The sequence below is a fragment of the Dendrobates tinctorius genome, unplaced genomic scaffold, assembly GCF_039654945.1.
Source record: "Dendrobates tinctorius isolate UK_male_01 unplaced genomic scaffold, ASM3965494v1 ptg000117l, whole genome shotgun sequence".
Classification (NCBI taxonomy): Eukaryota; Metazoa; Chordata; class Amphibia; order Anura; family Dendrobatidae; genus Dendrobates; species Dendrobates tinctorius.
Genome location: NW_027361785.1, coordinates 11,684,465 through 11,703,816, shown reverse-complemented (window position 1 = coordinate 11,703,816; position 19,352 = coordinate 11,684,465). Strand labels below are relative to the sequence as shown.

General features: G+C 46.9%; 1 protein-coding gene across 1 annotated transcript in view; it reads left to right on the top strand.

The window, feature by feature from the left end:
* LOC141101443 (ATP-binding cassette sub-family C member 5-like) overlaps window positions 1–19,352 on the top strand; it is a 206,767-nt gene that overhangs the window by 173,918 nt on the left and 13,497 nt on the right. Inside the window, exons 27-29 of the mRNA XM_073590542.1 lie at window positions 15,464–15,542; window positions 16,394–16,507; window positions 18,048–18,212. Of these exons, the coding sequence (XP_073446643.1) occupies window positions 15,464–15,542; window positions 16,394–16,507; window positions 18,048–18,212 (358 nt within the window). The remainder of the gene's footprint in view (window positions 1–15,463; window positions 15,543–16,393; window positions 16,508–18,047; window positions 18,213–19,352) is intronic.

Genomic DNA, 19,352 nt, shown 5'->3' with positions numbered 1-19,352 from the left:
CAGTGCCCCAGCCGTGCTCTCAGTGCTTCCTTTCACCTCATGCTGTTTCTGCACTATGCTCTACATGCTCTCTAAAGCATGCGCAGGCCCTCGCCTGCTCCTTGGCATACCTCCCCGTGCTTCTGTAAAAGTACGCGCAGGTTTTGCCATGTAACCTGTCGTGCCCTCTTGCACGCACAGGCCCTATCCTGACCCTGGCGTGTCCCTTGCACGCGCAGGTTCTTTCCTTAGTCTGAACCCTGGCGTGTCTCTTAGCACGCACTCTGTCTCGGAACCTGACCCTGGCGTGTCCCTCTGCACGCGCAGGACTCTGCCTTGAACCTGACCCTGGCATGCCCCTCGGCATGCGCAGGACTCTGCCTTGAACTCTGACCTTGGCATGCCCCTTGGCATGCCCCTCGGCATGCGCAGGACTCTGCCTTGAACTCTGACCTTGGCGTGTCTCTATACACGCACCTTGTTTGTATATTGTACCTGTCCCTGGCGTGTCCCTCTACATGCGCAGGCCTCCGTCCTTGAACCTGTCCCTGTCGTGCCCTCTACACGCGCAGTCCTCCATCCTTGAACCTGTCCCTGGCGTGCCCTTTGCACTCGCAGGCCTCCGTCCTTGAATGAACCCTGGCGTGGCTCTAAGCACGCACCCTGCCTTGAACCCTGACTTGCCTGCCGGATTCCTGACACCTGCCAACTGCTGCCAGAGATCTGGAATCAGATGACTGCGGCCTGATGTCCGGAGCTGATTTCCTCAGCCTGATGCCTGGATCCTGTCGGTCGTTGCCAGTAGTCCGGACTCCGATGCCATCGCACCCTGTCTTGGATCCTGGCGTGTCTTCTAGCACGCACCCTGCCTTGGACTCTGGGGTGTCCTAGCACGCATCCTTCCTAGGAACTCTAGTGTGATCCCTAACACGTACCCTGCCCTGGACCCTGGTATGTTTTCTAGCACGTGTTATGTCAGGAACATTTGGCGTGCCCTTGCACGCGTCTTGCCGTGTCTCATTGTTTGTGCCCTGCACCTGATTCTCTGTTTATGACTTGCACCTGATCAAAGTGTGAAACCACGTTTGTTGAAGAAACCCTGTGACCTCGCTTTGTGTTTCGTATCCTGTCCGTCCTGTTGCTAGACACTCAATAGTGTCTCCCTGAGCCGGCCGTCTGGTCCAGCTGCCGTGGTGGCTCACCCCCTTGGTCTTGCCCCTGACACTCCCTGTACAGGGGGTAGGTTCTCACTAGGTCAGCTCGCCCTAGGTGGGTGGGTGCCATGGCCCAGAGGGTCCACTCTAAGCAGAAAAACGCCTCAGCGTAAGCTGACGCTCGTCACACAACCCTGACAATTACAGCTCTTTTAAGTTCGAACTCCTTGCAGTAGTGTGGGCAGGGGTGAACCTAGCCTCTCTGCTGCCTGAGGCGAACAGCAAAATGAGGCCCCCCCCCCCCCCCCCCCCCGCACACAAAGTAAATTTTCATATCTATCCTGTAAAACTGAGTTCAATAGTGGACATTTTGATTTAGATAAATAGAAAAAAAAAAAAAAGAAAAAAAAGGTGTCCAACCACAAGGATGCCAGAACCAACACACGCACATACAAGAAAAACACAGAAGTATCTAGAACAAGGGTCAATAATGGCAATGGTAGGCCTGGCACAGGGCTAGACTGGGACAAAAATGCAGCCCTGCCACACAAATCCCACCAGCCCACAAACTATAACACTCCTCACCCCAATCTGTGAATTTTTCCTATACTTTGTCGTCTCCTCATCGCTCTCTTTAAGGAGTTATTTGAAGAGCCACATGTGAATGGCACCACAGTGCGTATGATTGACCAAATCTCCATTTACATGGTGCTCGTCAAAGCTATGTTATCTAGGTTCATGGGGGTCCCAGCGGTCCAATCCACAACAAACAAAGTCATCCCCTATCCCCACATAATGCTCCATACAGTATAATGGGCACCATATATTACTTCATACAGTATAATGGGCACCATATATTACTTCGTACAGTATAATGGGCCCCATATAATTCTTCTCCCCAAACCCCACTACTCTGGTCTCCTCAGTGTATTCTGATCCTCTGCACTGCTTGGCACAGGGACATCATTAACTTTACCTATATAATTGTCCACTTGGACAGATAGTAATAGTGATTTGTTTGCACCCTGTTGTCTGGGGCTGGCCCTCTTTATGGGGGGGGGGGTGCTCAGGGCATATGACTATACACCAGTAAAAAGTATGAGAGGCTGAAAGTGACCAGTACCACCTAGTTTCCTACCCCCCTTATTCTACTGGTACTGTGGGCACACTGACTGGTACTGAGGAAAAGAAAGATAAAACAGAGAGAAAAAAGAAAACAGAGAGTGAAAGAAAGAAACAGAGAGAAAGAAAGAAGGGAAAGAAAAGAAAGAAGAAAGAAATAACAGAGAGAGAGAGAAAGAAAAAATAAAAGATTAGAGAGATAAAGAAACAGAGAGAGAAAGAAAGATTCTATAAAGATACTATAGCAGCCCGGCTCCCATTGTAGTGCCCACCTGAGCCTCCCGATGCAGGACATATCATGATCCGCTCACATCCCCGAGATTAAGGCGATCCTGCTGTCCGTGCTGTTGGAGGAGGACACGGTGATGGATGTGAAGCATTCCCTGAAGTGCCTCCATGGTTCCATCACAATCTCCTCCCGAAATTACCTCATTTCCGGTCAGCTTCTAGGACGTCACTTCCGGTGGAACGTCACGTGCGAATTTTTAAGTGCTCCTCGGGGCTCCACCGTGTACTCCTGTGTCCACGCGAAAAGTAAGCTCCCAGCTGGGGCAGTATCTCTCTCAAAATCGGGACTGTCCCGCTGGGAAGTATGAATGCTCCCCACCATACACCTTGTACACACACACACACACGGCTCTGCTACATCCACCCTGCAAACCCTCCCTGACCCCACACATAAACTGCACCTCATCCAGGACGATGAGAACCAGCACAGACAGCAGAGTCCTGCATAAACCAAGGGCTGATACTGGGTACTGGGGGAACATTATACTGTGTATGGGGGGGATGGCGGTACTGGGGGAACATTATACTGTGTGGGGGATGGCAGTACTGTGGGAATATTATACTGTGTGTGGGGGTGGCGGTAGTGGGGGAACATTATACTGTATGTGGGGGGATGGAGATACTGTGGGAACATTATACTGTGTGTGGAGACAGGAAAGGGACATTGCAATATGTGTTTCGCTACTTCCTGTTTTCCATACTTGGGTCACATGTATCTACCAGAGGAAAAGGAACAAAATGCTATGATTCTTAGAAAGTGACAACAAAAAAGCACCACAATAGTCTCAGCTCTGAAAAGGTTACTGCCCCCTGTGCCCAGTAATGGGGAATCTCCAGCACCTATCTCCACCTGCACAGCCCCACTCCACATAGAGAATAATGGGGCCTCCAGCACCGACCTCCACCTGCAGAGCTGCACTCCACATAGAGAATAATGGAGCCTCCAGCACCGACCTCCACCCGCAGAGCCACACTCCACATAGAGAATAATGGAGCCTCCAGCACCGACCTCCACCCGCAGAGCCACACTCCACATAGAGAATAATGGAGCCTCCAGCACCGACCTCCACCCGCAGAGCCGCACTCTACATAGAGAATAATGGAGCCTCCGGCACCTACCTCCACCCGCAGAGCCCCACTCCACATAGAGAATAATGGAGCCTCCGTCACCGACCTCCACCCGCAGAGCCGCACTCCACACAGAGAATAATGGAGCCTCCAGCACCGACCTCCACCCGCAGAGCCGCACTCTACATAGAGAATAATGGAGCCTCCGGCACCTACCTCCATCCGCAGAGCCGCACTCCACATAGAGAATAATGGAGCCTCCGGCACCGACCTCCACCCGCAGAGCCGCACTCCACACAGAGAATAATGGAGCCTCCAGCACCGACCTCCACCCGCAGAGCCGCACTCTACATAGAGAATAATGGAGCCTCCGGCACCTACCTCCACCCGCAGAGCCGCACTCCACATAGAGAATAATGGAGCCTCCGGCACCGACCTCCACCTGCAGAGCCGCACTCCACATAGAGAATAATGGAGCCCCCAGCGCCGACCTCCACCTGGTAGAGCAACACTCCACATAGAGAATAATGGAGCCTCCGGCACCCACCTCCACCCGCACTCCACATAGAGAATAATGGAGCCTCCGGCACCCACCTCCACCCACAGAGCCGCACTCCACATCGAGAATAATGGAGCCCCCAGCGCCGACCTCCACCTGCAGAGCAACACTCCACATAGAGAATAATGGAGCCTCCGGCACCGACCTCCACCCGCACACCACATAGAGAATAATGGAGCCTACGGCACCGACCTCCATCCACACTCCACATAGAGAATAATGGAGCCTCCGGCACCGACCTCCACCCGCACTCCACATAGAGAATAATGGAGCCTCCGGCACCGACCTCCACCCGCAGAGCCCCACTCCACATAGAGAATAATGGAGCCTCTGGCACCGACCTCCACCCGTACTCCACATAGAGAATAATGGAGCCTCCGGCACCGACCTCAACCCGCACTCCACATAGAGAATAATGGAGCCTCCGGCACCGACCTCCACCCGCAGAGCCGCACTCCACACAGAGAATAATGGGGCCTCCAGCACCAACCTCCACCTGAAGAGCCGCACTCCACATAGAGAATAATGGAGCCTCCAGCACCGACCTCCACCTGCAGAGCCGCACTCCACATTGAGAATAATGGAGCCTCCGGCACTGACCTCCACCCGCAGAGCCGCACTCCACATAGAGAATAATGGAGCCTCCAGCACCGACCTCCACCCTCAGAGCCGCACTCTACATAGAGAATAATGGAGCCTCCGGCACCTACCTCTACCCGCAGAGCCGCACTCCACATAGAGAATAATTGAGCCTCCGGCACCGACCTCCACACACAGAGCCGCACTCCACATCGAGAATAATGGAGCCCCCAGCGCCGACCTCCACCTGTAGAGCAACACTCCACATAGAGAATAATGGAGCCTCCGGCACCGACCTCCACCCGCACACCACATAGAGAATAATGGAGCCTACGGCACCGACCTCCATCCACACTCCACATAGAGAATAATGGAGCCTCCGGCACCGACCTCCACCCGCACCCAACATAGAGAATAATGGAGCCTCCGGCACCGACCTCCACCCGCAGAGCCCCACTCCACATAGAGAATAATGGAGCCTCTGGCACCGACCTCCACCCGTACTCCACATAGAGAATAATGGAGCCTCCGGCACCGACCTCAACCCGCACTCCACATAGAGAATAATGGAGCCTCCGGCACCGACCTCCACCCGCAGAGCCGCACTCCACACAGAGAATAATGGGGCCTCCAGCACCAACCTCCACCTGAAGAGCCGCACTCCACATAGAGAATAATGGAGCCTCCAGCACCGACCTCCACCTGCAGAGCCGCACTCCACATTGAGAATAATGGAGCCTCCGGCACTGACCTCCACCCGCAGAGCCGCACTCCACATAGAGAATAATGGAGCCTCCAGCACCGACCTCCACCCTCAGAGCCGCACTCTACATAGAGAATAATGGAGCCTCCGGCACCTACCTCTACCCGCAGAGCCGCACTCCACATAGAGAATAATGGAGCCTCCGGCACCGACCTCTACCCGTACTCCACATAGAGAATAATGGGGCCTCCAGCACCAACCTCCACCTGAAGAGCCGCACTCCACATAGAGAATAATGGAGCCTCCAGCACCGACCTCCACCTGCAGAGCCACACTCCACATTGAGAATAATGGCCTCCACCCGCAGAGCCGCACTCCACATATATGGCTGCTCTCAGTGCTCTGTGCTGTGCGCCACAGGACCTGTGATGAGGTCACAGGAGGGGAGGAGACAGGGGTCACATGATCGGGGGCCCTGACTCCTTCCCTCCTGTGATCTCATCACTTACAAGCTTTTGCACGCTACCAGCAGCACCAGCGTTCAGGCTAAATTGTAGGTGCTGCTGGTAGCAGAACACATAATGCCACCCCCTGCTGTCTGCCGCTTGAGCAGGTCACTCAAATGGCCTCATTATAGGTGCGGCCCTAAGTGTGGGCTATGATGGAGCGGTTCGCAGAGTACCTGGCGGGCTCCGAAGTAGTGGTGCGGACCGACAACAACCCGCTGGCTCATTTGGAAAACGCCAAATTGGGGGCTCTTGATCAGAGATGGGTGGCCCGGATCGCGAAAATCAACTATAAAATCATCTATAAAAGAGGGGCCGAGAATGTACACACTGACGCCCTCTCCAGAATTCGACATACAGCCCCAGGGAATAGTCGAGATGACAAACTAGATGGGGAAGAGATACCGTTCGCCCTCACCGCTGCCGTGCTCACAGCTGCCACCCAGAAAGTACCTCCCACGGAGACCCTAAGGGGTATGCTGGAACAATCCCGGGATAAGTGGATCCAACAGCAGCAAGAAGACGAAGAAATTGGGCTTCTCCGGAAATGGGTAACCGCTGGCAAACTGCCCACTGACTCCCAAAGACATACTTTGACTCAGGACATGTCACTGATGTTACGACAATGGGAGAGGCTGGTTATCCGAAAGGGACTATTGTATCGTAAAATAGCATCACGAACAACATCTATGACGATTTAGTAGGTAGTTGCGCCCGGAGCCCAGCTTAACGAACTGGCTCGAGAAGCCCACGAAAAAGGGGCTCATTTCGGAGCTCAAAAGACCTTGCAATGGTAACAACAGAAAATTTACCATCCACGCTTGCATGCTGTTCTGGACGAGACTTGCCGGACCTGTCACCTATGCGAATTAGCTAAACCGCCCTCACAGCGAGCCTCAGTACAAACAATCGTGACCTCAGCGGTCCCGCATTTCAGGGGTATGAACACTGCCTCGCCATGGTAGACCATTTCACTAAGTTCGCTGTGGTAACCCCCACTCGAGACCAGACCGCGGAGTCCGCAATTTGCAGAAACTTCAGTTTACGGCTGCCCTCAACGGATACATTCCGATCAAGGAGCGTGTTTTTTGGGAAAAATAATGGAGAAACTGCACCGTCTCTACGGTATTGACAAATGCCGGACCACGCCATACCACCCGCAGGGAAACGGGGCCTGAGACCGATTTAATTGGACATTAATCCAAATGTTGCATACTCTGGAGAGTGACAAGAAGGCCCGTTGGCCCGAATATGTCCCTGAACTAGTATGGGTCTATAACAACCGAGTACATCGAGATACCGGCTATACTCCCTACTCCCTGTTGTTCGGACGCAAGGGCAAAGGGATCACGGAGGTAGAGTTGGACCCAGAGGAACCTCAGCCCTGGACCGGGGTATCATCATGGGTCCGAAATCACCGGAACAGGCTCTTCATCGAAACGTACATACCAAACTAGACCAACGCCCCCAGAACAAATTAGAGCCACACTGGGAAGAGGGTCCCTATCGGGTCCTACGCCGTATAAACCCTGAAGGACCTGTGTACGAAATATGACCCGAGAAAGATGAAACGCTGCCTACCCTCATTGTGCATCGTAATATGCTACACCCCTATATTTCCACCGACTCGAAACAACCTGAACCTGCTCCTCAGGTTTCTGAACCATTGCCCGTGTTCTGCGACCCGGACGACAAAGAAGACTTCCCCACAATAACCAGGGGCTCTCTACTCAATGACAAACCAACTGACACAATTAGCCTGCCCGAACCAGCTAGCCCACCACCGACCACCACCCCAGAAGACTCCACCCTAGTCGAACTAAGACGCTCCGAGCGGTCAACAGCCGGCAAACCCCCCGAACGATACGAACAGGACCAGTTCATACGGCAACAAAAACTGACACCTCCGCAGACCAACCCAAGTATTCTGAGGCCCTCGCCCGAGGACTGGCGAGCTTACAGGATGGGAGAGTGTAGGGAGGAGGACCCCGCAGAGTGTCCGGGCCGGAACCAAGGGGACCGCCATCTGAGTTCCTAAGGAAACAGTACCCGGGGAGCAGAGGAGGAGAGTGGACTGCTGAGAGTGACAGTATAGCAAGGGGAGGGGCAAGTATAAAAGGGACAGGGAGCTCACAGGGGAGTCAGTTGGTGAGACGTCAGACACAGAGCAGGAGACGGAGGGGGCATGAGAGAACAAGAAGGCCACAGACAGTTCAGAGATGAGACCAGCAGCAGAGGGGAGATACGCAGTGGCCCTCAGGAAGGAGGTGCCAAGCTTACCGACATGGGACTGTCTCTTCACCCCAATCGTGGGTCACAATCTGCCCCTGGTCATCCTCGACCGTTACCGCTGAACTCGAGCCCGCCGCAGCCTGTCCGCTGCCTCTCCTGGCCGCTGCCACCCCACTTCAGCCCTCGGTTTCGCCTTGCCCGCTGCCACTCGCGGACGCTGCCGTTTCACTTCGGCCTGTGGTTGCGGCCTGTCCGTCACCACTCACAGCCGCCTTCACCCTGCTGCAGTCGGCAGTTGGGGCCTGTTCCTCGTCAGCAGAGACACTCTTCATACAGCCCCAGGCTGTGCACGTGGCCAGTAAACCGTCACTCTTGGGAACTGCGACACAAACCTGCTTGGGGACAGGAGTCCCATTGAACTCTCTAACAAGGACAACCCCGCTGTTACTACAGGGGGTTACCTTATCTCAGGACTCCATCAGGGCCTGTTGTGCCCCAACTCCTCCTGGGCGCTGGGTTGCCCGAAGACTATGCCAGATCTTCAGCAGCTGGGCCCAGCGGCTGCGACACCAAGGCAGCGTGATCAGAGACGCCGAAGCAGCTTCATCAAAGACGGCAAAGCAGCTTCATCAGAGACGCCAAAACAGCTTCATCAGCAAAGCAGCTTCAACAGAGGCGCCGAGGGACGTCAGGACAGATAAGCGACCTTATAAAGCATGAGGACCTGTAGACGGCCATACCGCGGCCCCATAGTAACCGGCCTCAGCCGGGTTAGTCGTGTTCTTTTTAAATAGTGTTTGGTTGTACTGAGTCCCTGCGAGGACAACTGTTGTTATCCCTTTCTGGTTGCTTAGTATAGCCCTAGCGGCTTCAATTTATAAAAGTTTATTTTCCAAAGTTCAACCAGTCTCGCGTCTCGTCACTGCATCCTGCGTACCTGCTGTTACCTACAGAGGGCTTGCTTTTTTGTGGAATGAGTTGAAGCTTTTATTGGGACATTTTACATAATGTTTGGGATCACATTTATCCAGCGCTCTACGCTGACTACTTACTTTGTGCTTTCCATCTAAATCTCCAAGTGATGTGATTCAGCTTAAACCCCCGAGGGATTCATTCACTATAATGAGGCAGCAGAGTAACTCTGGACTCCGTCTGGCCTCTGTTCAGCGGTGTCCTTCGTTTCAGCATGCACAAAACTGTGGTCGCCGGCACTTTTATGCAATCCTAAAAAGACGAACACCGCCTGATCACAGGTTCTATGGCGTCCACAGTGCCTCCACCTCATTATAGGGAATCTTCCGCCAGAGGTTCCATCTGAATATTTCAGAGATTTACACAGAAACCCCGGTGTTAGAGCTCAATGCAGAATAAATGTGCGCTGAAGCTTATTGCGATCTTTGGGATGCAGAATGAAAAAAATCAATAGCATGTGGAGAATTGGTTTTATTTATTTTTTAAGCCGTTCCTCTTGCAGTATAAGTGATTAAGCGACTTTATTCTTCGGGTCGGTGCGATTACAGCGATACCAGATTTATATTGATTTTTTATATTTGGCTGCTGTTACACAGTAAAAGACGCTTTTTATTGTAAAAAATAGTTTTTGCATCACCACATTTTGAGTGCTAGAATTTTTCCATATTTTGGCCCACGGAGTCATGGGAGGGCTTGTGTTTTGCGGGACGAGTTATCGTTGTTATTGGTACCATTTTCGGGCCCATGACATTTTTTGATCGCTTTCTTTTCCGATTTTTGGGAGGCAGAATGAACAAAAATCAACAATTCAAGAATTTTTTTTTTTGGGGGGGGGTTTATGTCGTTCCGTGTGTGGTAAAATTGATAAGGCAGTTTTATTCTTCGGGTCAATACAATTAAGCAGTACTGTACAGCCAAATATAGAGTATTACCAAGTACTGCAAAAATTGTGTGACAAATTTTTATTTCATTTTGACATTTTTGACAAAAGTTGTGTTAGAAATGTAACTATTTTTTCTTTTACGCCCAATGGTATAAAATTCTGTGACATGATTGTGGTCTCAATATGATCACTGGACCATTAGATGACTTCATTGAGAAGTGTAGTTTGTAAATGGAGTCACTTATGGAGAGGTTCTGCTGTTCTGGCACCTCAGGTGCTTTGCCAATGTGACATGGCACCCTAAACCATAATGCCAAAATCTGCACCACAATATGACTTTCTCTCCTTCTGAGCTTTCCATTTTGCCTGAAAAGTATTTCCCTATTACATCTAGAGTATTGACGCACTCAGGAGAAATTGCACAACAACTGTGAGATCCATTTTTTCATATTATCCCTTATAAAAATTAAATACTTGGGGCTAAAACAACATTTTAGTTGTAAAAATGTAATTATTCTGTCTTCACCACCCAATGATATAAAATTCTGCGAGGCACATGTGTTGTCAATATTCTCACTACCCAATGAATTCATTGAGGGGTGTAGTTTGTAAAGTATGGTCATTTATAGGAATGTCTGTTTTTTGCCATATCATGGGCCCCTCCAATATGACATGGAACCCTCAAACTATTCCAGCAAAATCTTCACTCCAATATGGCGCTCCTTCCATTATGAGTCTTGCACTGTGCCTCAAAAGTAGTTCTCAACATATGGCGTATTCACGTACTCAGGAGAAATTGCGTAATGAATTGTTCTGTTTGTTTTCTCCTATTACCTCTTTTGAAGAGTCCGCAAGTAATTCTACGATAATTTGTTCTCTGAAAGTCAAATTGCTCTCCTTACCACCCGAGTCTCACCATGTGGCTGAGTAGTACTGTACCGCCACATATGGGGTATTTCCACTTTCATCAGAAATTGTGTGACAAATTTTGGTGCCATTTTTACCCATTTACTCTTATTAAAATGTAAAATCTGGGGCTTAAATTAATTTTTTGTAGTAAAAATGTAATTTTTTTTTCTTCACTGCCCAATGGTATAAAATTCTGTGACACACCCATTTTGTCAATATGATTGCTGATCAATCTGAGCTTGACAGCGTGATGTATTTCTGTGTAGCTGTCAAGCTCAGGTCAGAAGAGCAGAGACCAGTATGAGGATTGAGATGCGATCCTCGCACGAGTTATAAGTGCGTCTGTCTGCGCCCTTACATGTAGGTTATTGGCGCACTTAGGAGAAATTGCACAACACACTGTGATGTCTATTTTTTCCTATTAGCCCTTATAAAAAGAAAAATTTTAAAAATGCCCCTAGATGAATTCCTCGAGAGTCACAGTTTCCAAAATGGGGTCACTTGTACTGCTGTTTTGGCATGTCAGGGTCTCTTCAAATGTGACATGGCATCTGCAATCTAGTCCTGCCAAAATGACGTTCCAATGTTCAAATTACTTCCCTCCCAGGTCTTGCTGTGTGCCCAAACTGTAGTTTTCCCCCACCATATGAGACATCATCGTATTCAGAAGAAATTGCTCAACAAATTGTATGGTCCTTTTTCTCCTTGTATTTTCTCATTTTCACAGTTCAAAATTATAAAATTCTGTTAAGCACCTGGGGGTTCAGAACATCTTTAGATACATTTCTTGAGGGGTGTAGTATTCAAAATGTAGTCACTTGTAGGGATTTTTCACTGTTTGGGTACAACAGGGGCTGTGCAAATACAACATAGCATCAGCTATCTGTTCCAGCCAATTTTGTGCTCCAAAAGTCAAATGGCGCTCCTTTCATTCTGAGTCCTGTTGTGCACCCAAACAGTAGTTTTCCACCAAATATGGAGTATTGTGAGAAAATTGCACAACAAATTTTGAGATGCTGCCACTCTTGTAGAAATAAAAAAAATGGGGCTAAAGCAACATTTTTGTGGGAAAAAATTCAATTTTCTTTTTTTTTCTTTTCTCATTGCTTTAGTTCATGTGAAGCACCTAAATGCTTAATAAACTTAAATGTGGTTTTGAACACTTTGAAGGGTTCAGCTTTTAAAATTGTTGCACGTTTGGGTATTTTCTGTCACATAGGGCCCTCAAAGCAACTGGAAATGTGATGTGGTTTCTAAAAAATTGGTTTTGTAAATTTTGCTGAAAAAAAATGAGAAATTGCTGATTAACTTTTAACTCTTCTAACTTCCTAACAAAAAATGCTTAAAAAATCATGGTGGTGTAAAGTAGACATGTGGCAAATGTTATTTACATATTTTTAGTGATATGACTATCTGTTGTAAGGGCATAAAAATCCAGTTTGAAAATTGCAGATTTTTCAAAATTTTCATCAAATTTCTAATTTTTTCATAAATAAGCGCATATTATATTGACCTAAATTTACCATTAATATGAAGTTCAATATATCATGAAAGAAAACAATCTCAGAATCACTGGGATCCATTGAATCATTCCAAAGTTATTAGCACATAAAGTGACACTGGTCAGAATTGTAAAATTTGGCCTGGTAAGGAAGGTGTAAACAGACTGGAGGGTGAAGGTGTAAGGAGGTGGCAGAGAACCACATTACTTCTCTCTCTTTCTCTCCTTTGTGGTACCCAGATGGAGTACCTATGAACATAATATGTGTACTGTGATGTATTATTGTGCTGTGTTTGCCGTGTCCTGTGTAATGTTCCTGTATTCCCCCATTGTATGTACTGTTGTAGAGTTAGGGATATCAGGGGTTAACTTAGTGGGCTGCACTTGCAGCCTCTTGGGAGCAGGAAGCTCCTGTTTCCAGGTCAGAGCCTGGGCATGTTTGCCCAGGGCAGATGCTCAGCTGAGGTTAGGAGCCTTGCCAGACCCCAGGATGGGAAAGGCTGCTGCCCCGGACCTTTGGGCAGCAAAATGGGCACCAGGACTATGTAGGTGCCCCGCCGAAGGGACTTCAAGCATCCAGATTCCAGTATATGGACTACTTCCTCTTTTGGCCACTGTGGCTGCTGTGGGTACGGCTGTGGACGTCGTTAGGGAGAGAGCAGGAAGATAATGTTGCACTTTATTCATCCCTTTTATTAAACGGTTTCCCTGTTGGACTGCAGCTGTGCCTGGGATTGCGTCTGTCCTGTCTATTTCTGTACGAGGTGCCACGGTGTATACTGACTGTGGCTTAGATGACTCGGCTGGGACTACCACCCCGTGCCACCTCGTTATTTAAGGATAACAGTAGCATTTACAACAGTTATAAAAATTACATATTTATGGCAAGTCATAAATGAGGACCTATCACCAGGTCAAAATTGGCCAGATTTTGTTCTTATTTTATTTTTTTACTTGCTGCTCCTCTGAGTATTCAATCTTTTGTTTGTTCTTGGATCCACCAGAGTTCCAGAGATATCTGCTTTTTTATGGTCTTTTACCACTGGGGTTCCTTTGGGCTGCTCTGCATAATTACCCTGAGAACCATGCTCCCTTAGTAAAAACCATATATAAAGTAGCACTAAATAAAGAGACGCATATCTATGGAATTGTATGGACAATGGAAAAATAAATTAAAAAAAAGAATCCTCAGGGGAATATTGGGAATTAAGTACAGTCATGGCCAAAAGTTTAGAGAATGACACAAATATTAATTTTTACAAAGTCTACTGCTTCATTTTTTCTAATGGCAATTTGCATATACTCCAGAATGTTATAAAGAGTGATCAGCTTAACAGCAATTACTTGCAAAGTCAATATTTGCCTAGAAAATTAACTTTATCCCCAAAAACACATTTCAACATCATTGCAGCCCTGCCTTAAAAGGACCAGCTAACATCGTTTCAGTGATTGCTCCATTAACACAGGTGTGGGTGTTGATGAGGACAGGGCTGGAGATCAATCTGTCATGATTAAGTAAGAATGACACCACTGGACACTTTAAAAGGAGGCTGGTGCTTGGCATCATTGTTTCTCTTCTGTTAACCATGGTTATCTCTAAAGAAACACGTGCAGTCATCATTGCACTGCACAAAAAAGGCCTAACAGGGAAGAGTATCGCAGCTAGAAAGATTGCACCTCAGTCAACAATCTATCGCATCATCAAGAACTTCAAGGAGAGAGGTTCCCTTGTTGCCAAAAAGGCTCCAGGGCGCCCAAGAAAGACCAGCAAGCGCCAGGACCATCTCTTAAAAGTATTTCAGCTGCGGGATTGGGCTACCAGCAGTGCAGAGCTTGCTCAGGAATGGCAGCAGGCAGGTGTGATTGCATCTGCACGCACTGTAAGGCGGTGACTCTTGGAGAAAGGCCTGGTCTCAAGGAGGGCAGCAAAGAAGTCACTTCTCTCCAGAAAAAACATCATGGACAGACTGATATTCTGCAAGAGGTACAGGGAGTGGACTGCTGAGGACTGGGGTAAAGTCATTATCTCTGATGAATCCCCTTTTCGATTGTTTGGGACATCTGGAAAACGGCTTATTCGGAGAAGACCAGGTGAGCGCTACCACCAGTCTTGTCTCATGCCAACTGTCAAGCATCCTGAAACCATTCATGTGTGGGGTTGCTTCTCAGCCAAGGGAATGGGCTCTCTCTCAGTCTTGCCTAAAAACACAGCCATGAATAAAGAATGGTACCAGAATGTCCTCCAAGAGCAACTTCTCCCAACCGTCCAAGAGCAGTTTGGCGATCAACAATGCCTTTTTCAACATGATGGAGCACCTTGCCATAAAGCAAAGGTGATAACTAAATGGCTCAGGGAACAAAACATAGAGATTTTGGGACCATGGCCTGGAAACTCCCCAGATCTTAATCCCATTGAGAATTGTGGTCAATCATCAAGAGACGGGTGGACAAACAAAAACCTTCAAATTCAGATAAAATAAAAGCATTGATTTTGCAAGAATGGACTGCTATCAGTCAGGATTTGATCCAGAAGTTGATTGAGAGCATGCCAGGGAGAATTGCTGAGGTCCTGAAGAAGAAGGGTCAACACTGTAAATATTGACTTGCTGCATTAACTCATTCTAACTGTCAATATAACCTTTTGTTACTCATAATATGATTGCAATTATATTTCTGTATGTGATAAAAAAAATCTGACAAACACATAAAAACCAGAGGGCAGCAGATCATGTGAAAATATAATATTTGTGTCATTCTCTAAACTTTTGGCCATGACTGTACAAGCAAAAACTGGCCACTTTCGAACTGCTGACAGGTCATCTATAAGTACATTCAAATTATTATATTGTTTAAAAATATTACCGGAGTATATCAATATGCAGTAGAAATATAGTGAGGATACAAGTATTCTAAGGATGGCTAGCTCATGGTGGCAAAGATGTAACATAGATTACTAACACCATGTGGTTTCTTGAATTTATACCAACATAATAAATGCTAAATTTTAGGTGGAATTTGGACCCAATCAATCAGTACACAGATGACGAGGTGTGGGATGCGTTAGAAAAGACTCACATGAAACAACACGTATGTATAAATCCCACACTGCCACTTAACAATGGTTTTTCTACAACAGGGATGACACAGACATGACACTTCCCCAACACAGTCTGCTTTTGTCTTTTTCAAGATGTAAGGTATAGCCATGCCCATCACATTTTCAAGAATGGTGTAATATGTGATATCATTTAGTAAGAATGGTCAGTAATGTTCACACTATTATGTTTGCTGGCAGAGTCAAGTAATATCTATGAGTCATTCATTTCTAAATTTTGTGCCGTTATATAAATACATAACAAAATTCTAGAGCCCTTAAGCTGGCTCCAAGGCAACTTTGTCCTCCACATATGCCGATTAGCTAATCATTGGGCTATTGTTCTACTAAATTGCAGCATAATTTAAGTGAATACGGTTGTGTTGCAACCAGCAAGATGCAGTGTCCAGAACACACAAGCTTTAAGAAAAAACTAATGATTTCACTTTCTTAGCAACTTGTGTCTCATAGTCATGAAAATCTCCAGCTCTCAAATAGTTCCCATACACTTATGCTGAAATGGAGAACCACAATTTTTCCCATGTGATGTTTGTTATTGCCAAAGTCAATGTTTGTCCGAATCTTATATTTCATGTCTTGCACACTGGTTATATATTATGATATATATACATAACAATGTGCTTTCCATATCATAAAGCTAAAATGACCAAAAAGCCAAAGTAATAACATTAGTGGAGAATAAAAGATTAGTAGATACAATCTATCCTAGGTTCAACAAACCTTTATATGACCCTGTATCTATAATATCTACTTTATCCGTCAAATGACAAAAAAGACAAATATATTTTAGAATCAAGCAAATAATGATTTCTAAACATTTTAGGTACAACAACTGAATGGAAAATTACAAGCTCATGTGACAGAAAATGGTGGCAATTTCTCAGTAGGTGAACGTCAACTGTTGTGCATGGCACGGGCTTTACTGAGGAACAGTCAGGTACGTGGACTGGACATAGGAACACAGGGCATACTACTTGTCATGTTTGCCATTTATGCCACACCGGCAAACATTGCAATTGATTATTAATCGAAATGTGTCACTGTTACGTCATTATTTTTGCTTTTAATGTTTTAGGATCTACTGTATCACTTGAACTATGTAATTAAATCAGACACATAGGGCCGGTCATTGAGCAAAGCTTGGATTGAATATTCAGGTGGTGTCAAAGCTAGAAAGGGCCCTCGGCTCCTGAATTAAAAGCATTAATGCTAAAAGGGGTTGTCCTATTTAGAAAACTACCATAACACATAAGGAATTACAAGTACTGCTTTTTTTAAATGGCACAGTTTGATGAAAAATAAATAAAACAATAATCAACTTATCAGTCCCTTACTGCGTCTCTCCTACTCCGCCAGTCTCAGTGCTTACAATATTAATGAGGACGTTCTTGAGCCTGCTACAGCTTATGACTGGCTGTAGTGGTGATTTTGATCACTCTTGCAGCCAGAGATTGACTGCAGTGGTCACCTAATCATACAACAGAAACAGAATGTACAGAGCCAGTCGCACAACATGGAATCAAGTGTACTACGGAAAGGGACTTCATATCTAATGGATTTTGGTAATTACTGTATTGCATATCATAAAGACATGCCATGATAGATGTGGGTCTCACCTTCCATTGATCCTAATGCTACACGTGAACAATGAACACCAAATTCAGTTAGCAATCACCGGGAAAATGAGAGACAATTAAATTGGGGCTCCTAAGGTAGGAAGCCACTTAAACTAGACATTTGTGGCATAATCTATGAAAATGCAACACACATCTGAGAATGTAATTCCACTTTCATATGTTTTTAAATGTATGACTGTCACATCTCCTCCAGCGCCTACTCATGCGTCTTCTGTTTCTGTCACCTTGTGCCGCCATATTCACTCTGCAGGCGGCGCTGGTGATAGAGATATCAGACGAACCAGAAGCTCTGGACAGCAGGCTCTGTCCAGCCACTAAGGTTAGAGTGGCTGGGACCTGTAGTGCCATCAAGTCTTGCAGTATGGATGTGTGTTGTCTAGTTGAAGTCATCAGCTCCCTGTTCCAGCCAGTAGGAGATCACCACGCCCTACTAAAGCTTTCAGCTTGCTGTTGGAAGCTGCCAGATATAGCTTAGTGTTTCCTGGCTAGGTGTGCCTCTTCTCCTCCTGGATTGTGTGGTGTATTCCTGTTTTGACCCCGGCTTGTTTCTGACTATTCTTACGGATCCTGATTTTGTCCTTTTGTGACATGTCGGCTCTGACCCTGCTTGGCGACCATTCCTACCTCTGAATGGCAGCCCTTCCATGGTAGCATTCCACTGGGTCTTATTGTAAAACCTGATCCCTGTACAGGGGTTAAAGGGTATTGGGATTTCTCTGGAATCTGTGAGACAAAATGGCTTGTGCCAAGTCTGTTTGAGGAAGCCATTTTGAGCCTGTGGCCTCAGGCAAATGTTACAGTGACACAACTTTTTCTAACAGAATTTTTAATTAAATTTAGATATTACTGTTGGATGAAGCGACTGCAGCGATTGATAATGAAACAGATGCACTGGTTCAGGACACCATTAATGATGCATTTAGTGACTGCACTGTGCTCATTATAGCGCACCGTCTCAATACTGTGTTCCATTGTGACAGAATCATGGTGATGGACCATGGGAAAGTAAGTCACCGGATATATGGCAGATTAGCTATATTTCGATAGTAATAGAAAACCTGGCACTTCTTATAAATATGAGTACAAACCAAAATATATTGTAACTATTTGATTGTAAAATGGACTTTCATCAATTGAATTCAATAGAGTGACAGTGGCATGTAAAATTTTGTGCACCCCTGGTCAAAATTACTGTTATTGTGAACAGTTAAGCAAGTTGAAGACAAACTGATTTTTGTAGTCAGCCAAGAGTCTTTCAATTCTTATTTGAGGGATTTTCATCCATTTTTCCTTGGAAAATTCTTGGAAAAAAGCCATAACCCTAACAGGCTAATTAAGGTCTGAAACCTTGGTCAAAGTTATCTGAGCACACAAAGCTGCAAGGGTGCCCAAAGTTTAGGTCTTTTAACCCCTTAATGTCTATGGACGTGCATAGTCCATCATGGCAGGAGGTAACTTCCCGCACCAGGATGAACTGTGCACGTCATCCCTTTGAATTGTCACTGCGTGAAAACACGCAGTGACAGTTGAGTGCAGACAGCTGTCTATGACAGCTGTCAGGCACGGTAAGGGGTGCAGGGACTCTTGCAGTCGGTCCCTGCACCCCAAGCGCTGTGATTGGTCAGTCAATCTGACCGACCAAGCACAGCAGCGATCGAGCCGTAGAGGCTGAAATTTCAGCCTCTCCTGCCTGATCTCAGTGCAGGAGCTCAGCACTGCAGTGGCTGAGCTTCTGCACTGACAGCTGGGAGCGGCACCCCCGTTGACCCCGCTGTTAACCCCCTGAGTGCTGCGATCAAGCGCGATCGCAGCGTTCAGAGGGGGGAGGCAGAGGGTAGGGGGCTGCCTCAGGTCGGCATCCCCGCAATGTAATTGCGGGGCCCAACCTGTGCCATGATGACCCGGAGATGTCATGACAACCAGGCTCTGGGTCATCCACCTACATAAAACTGTTGAGAGCATGCTTACAGAATGGTGTCAGCAGCTTTCAGCATAAGTATAATGCATTACAATGCTGGAGCATTGTAAAGTATTATACCTAAAATGAAAGTGAAAGTCCCAAGAAGGGACAAGGTAAAAAAAAAAAAACATTTTTTAAAAATTTTTTAAAAAAAAACATTAAAAAATAATTAAAAAAAACCCTAA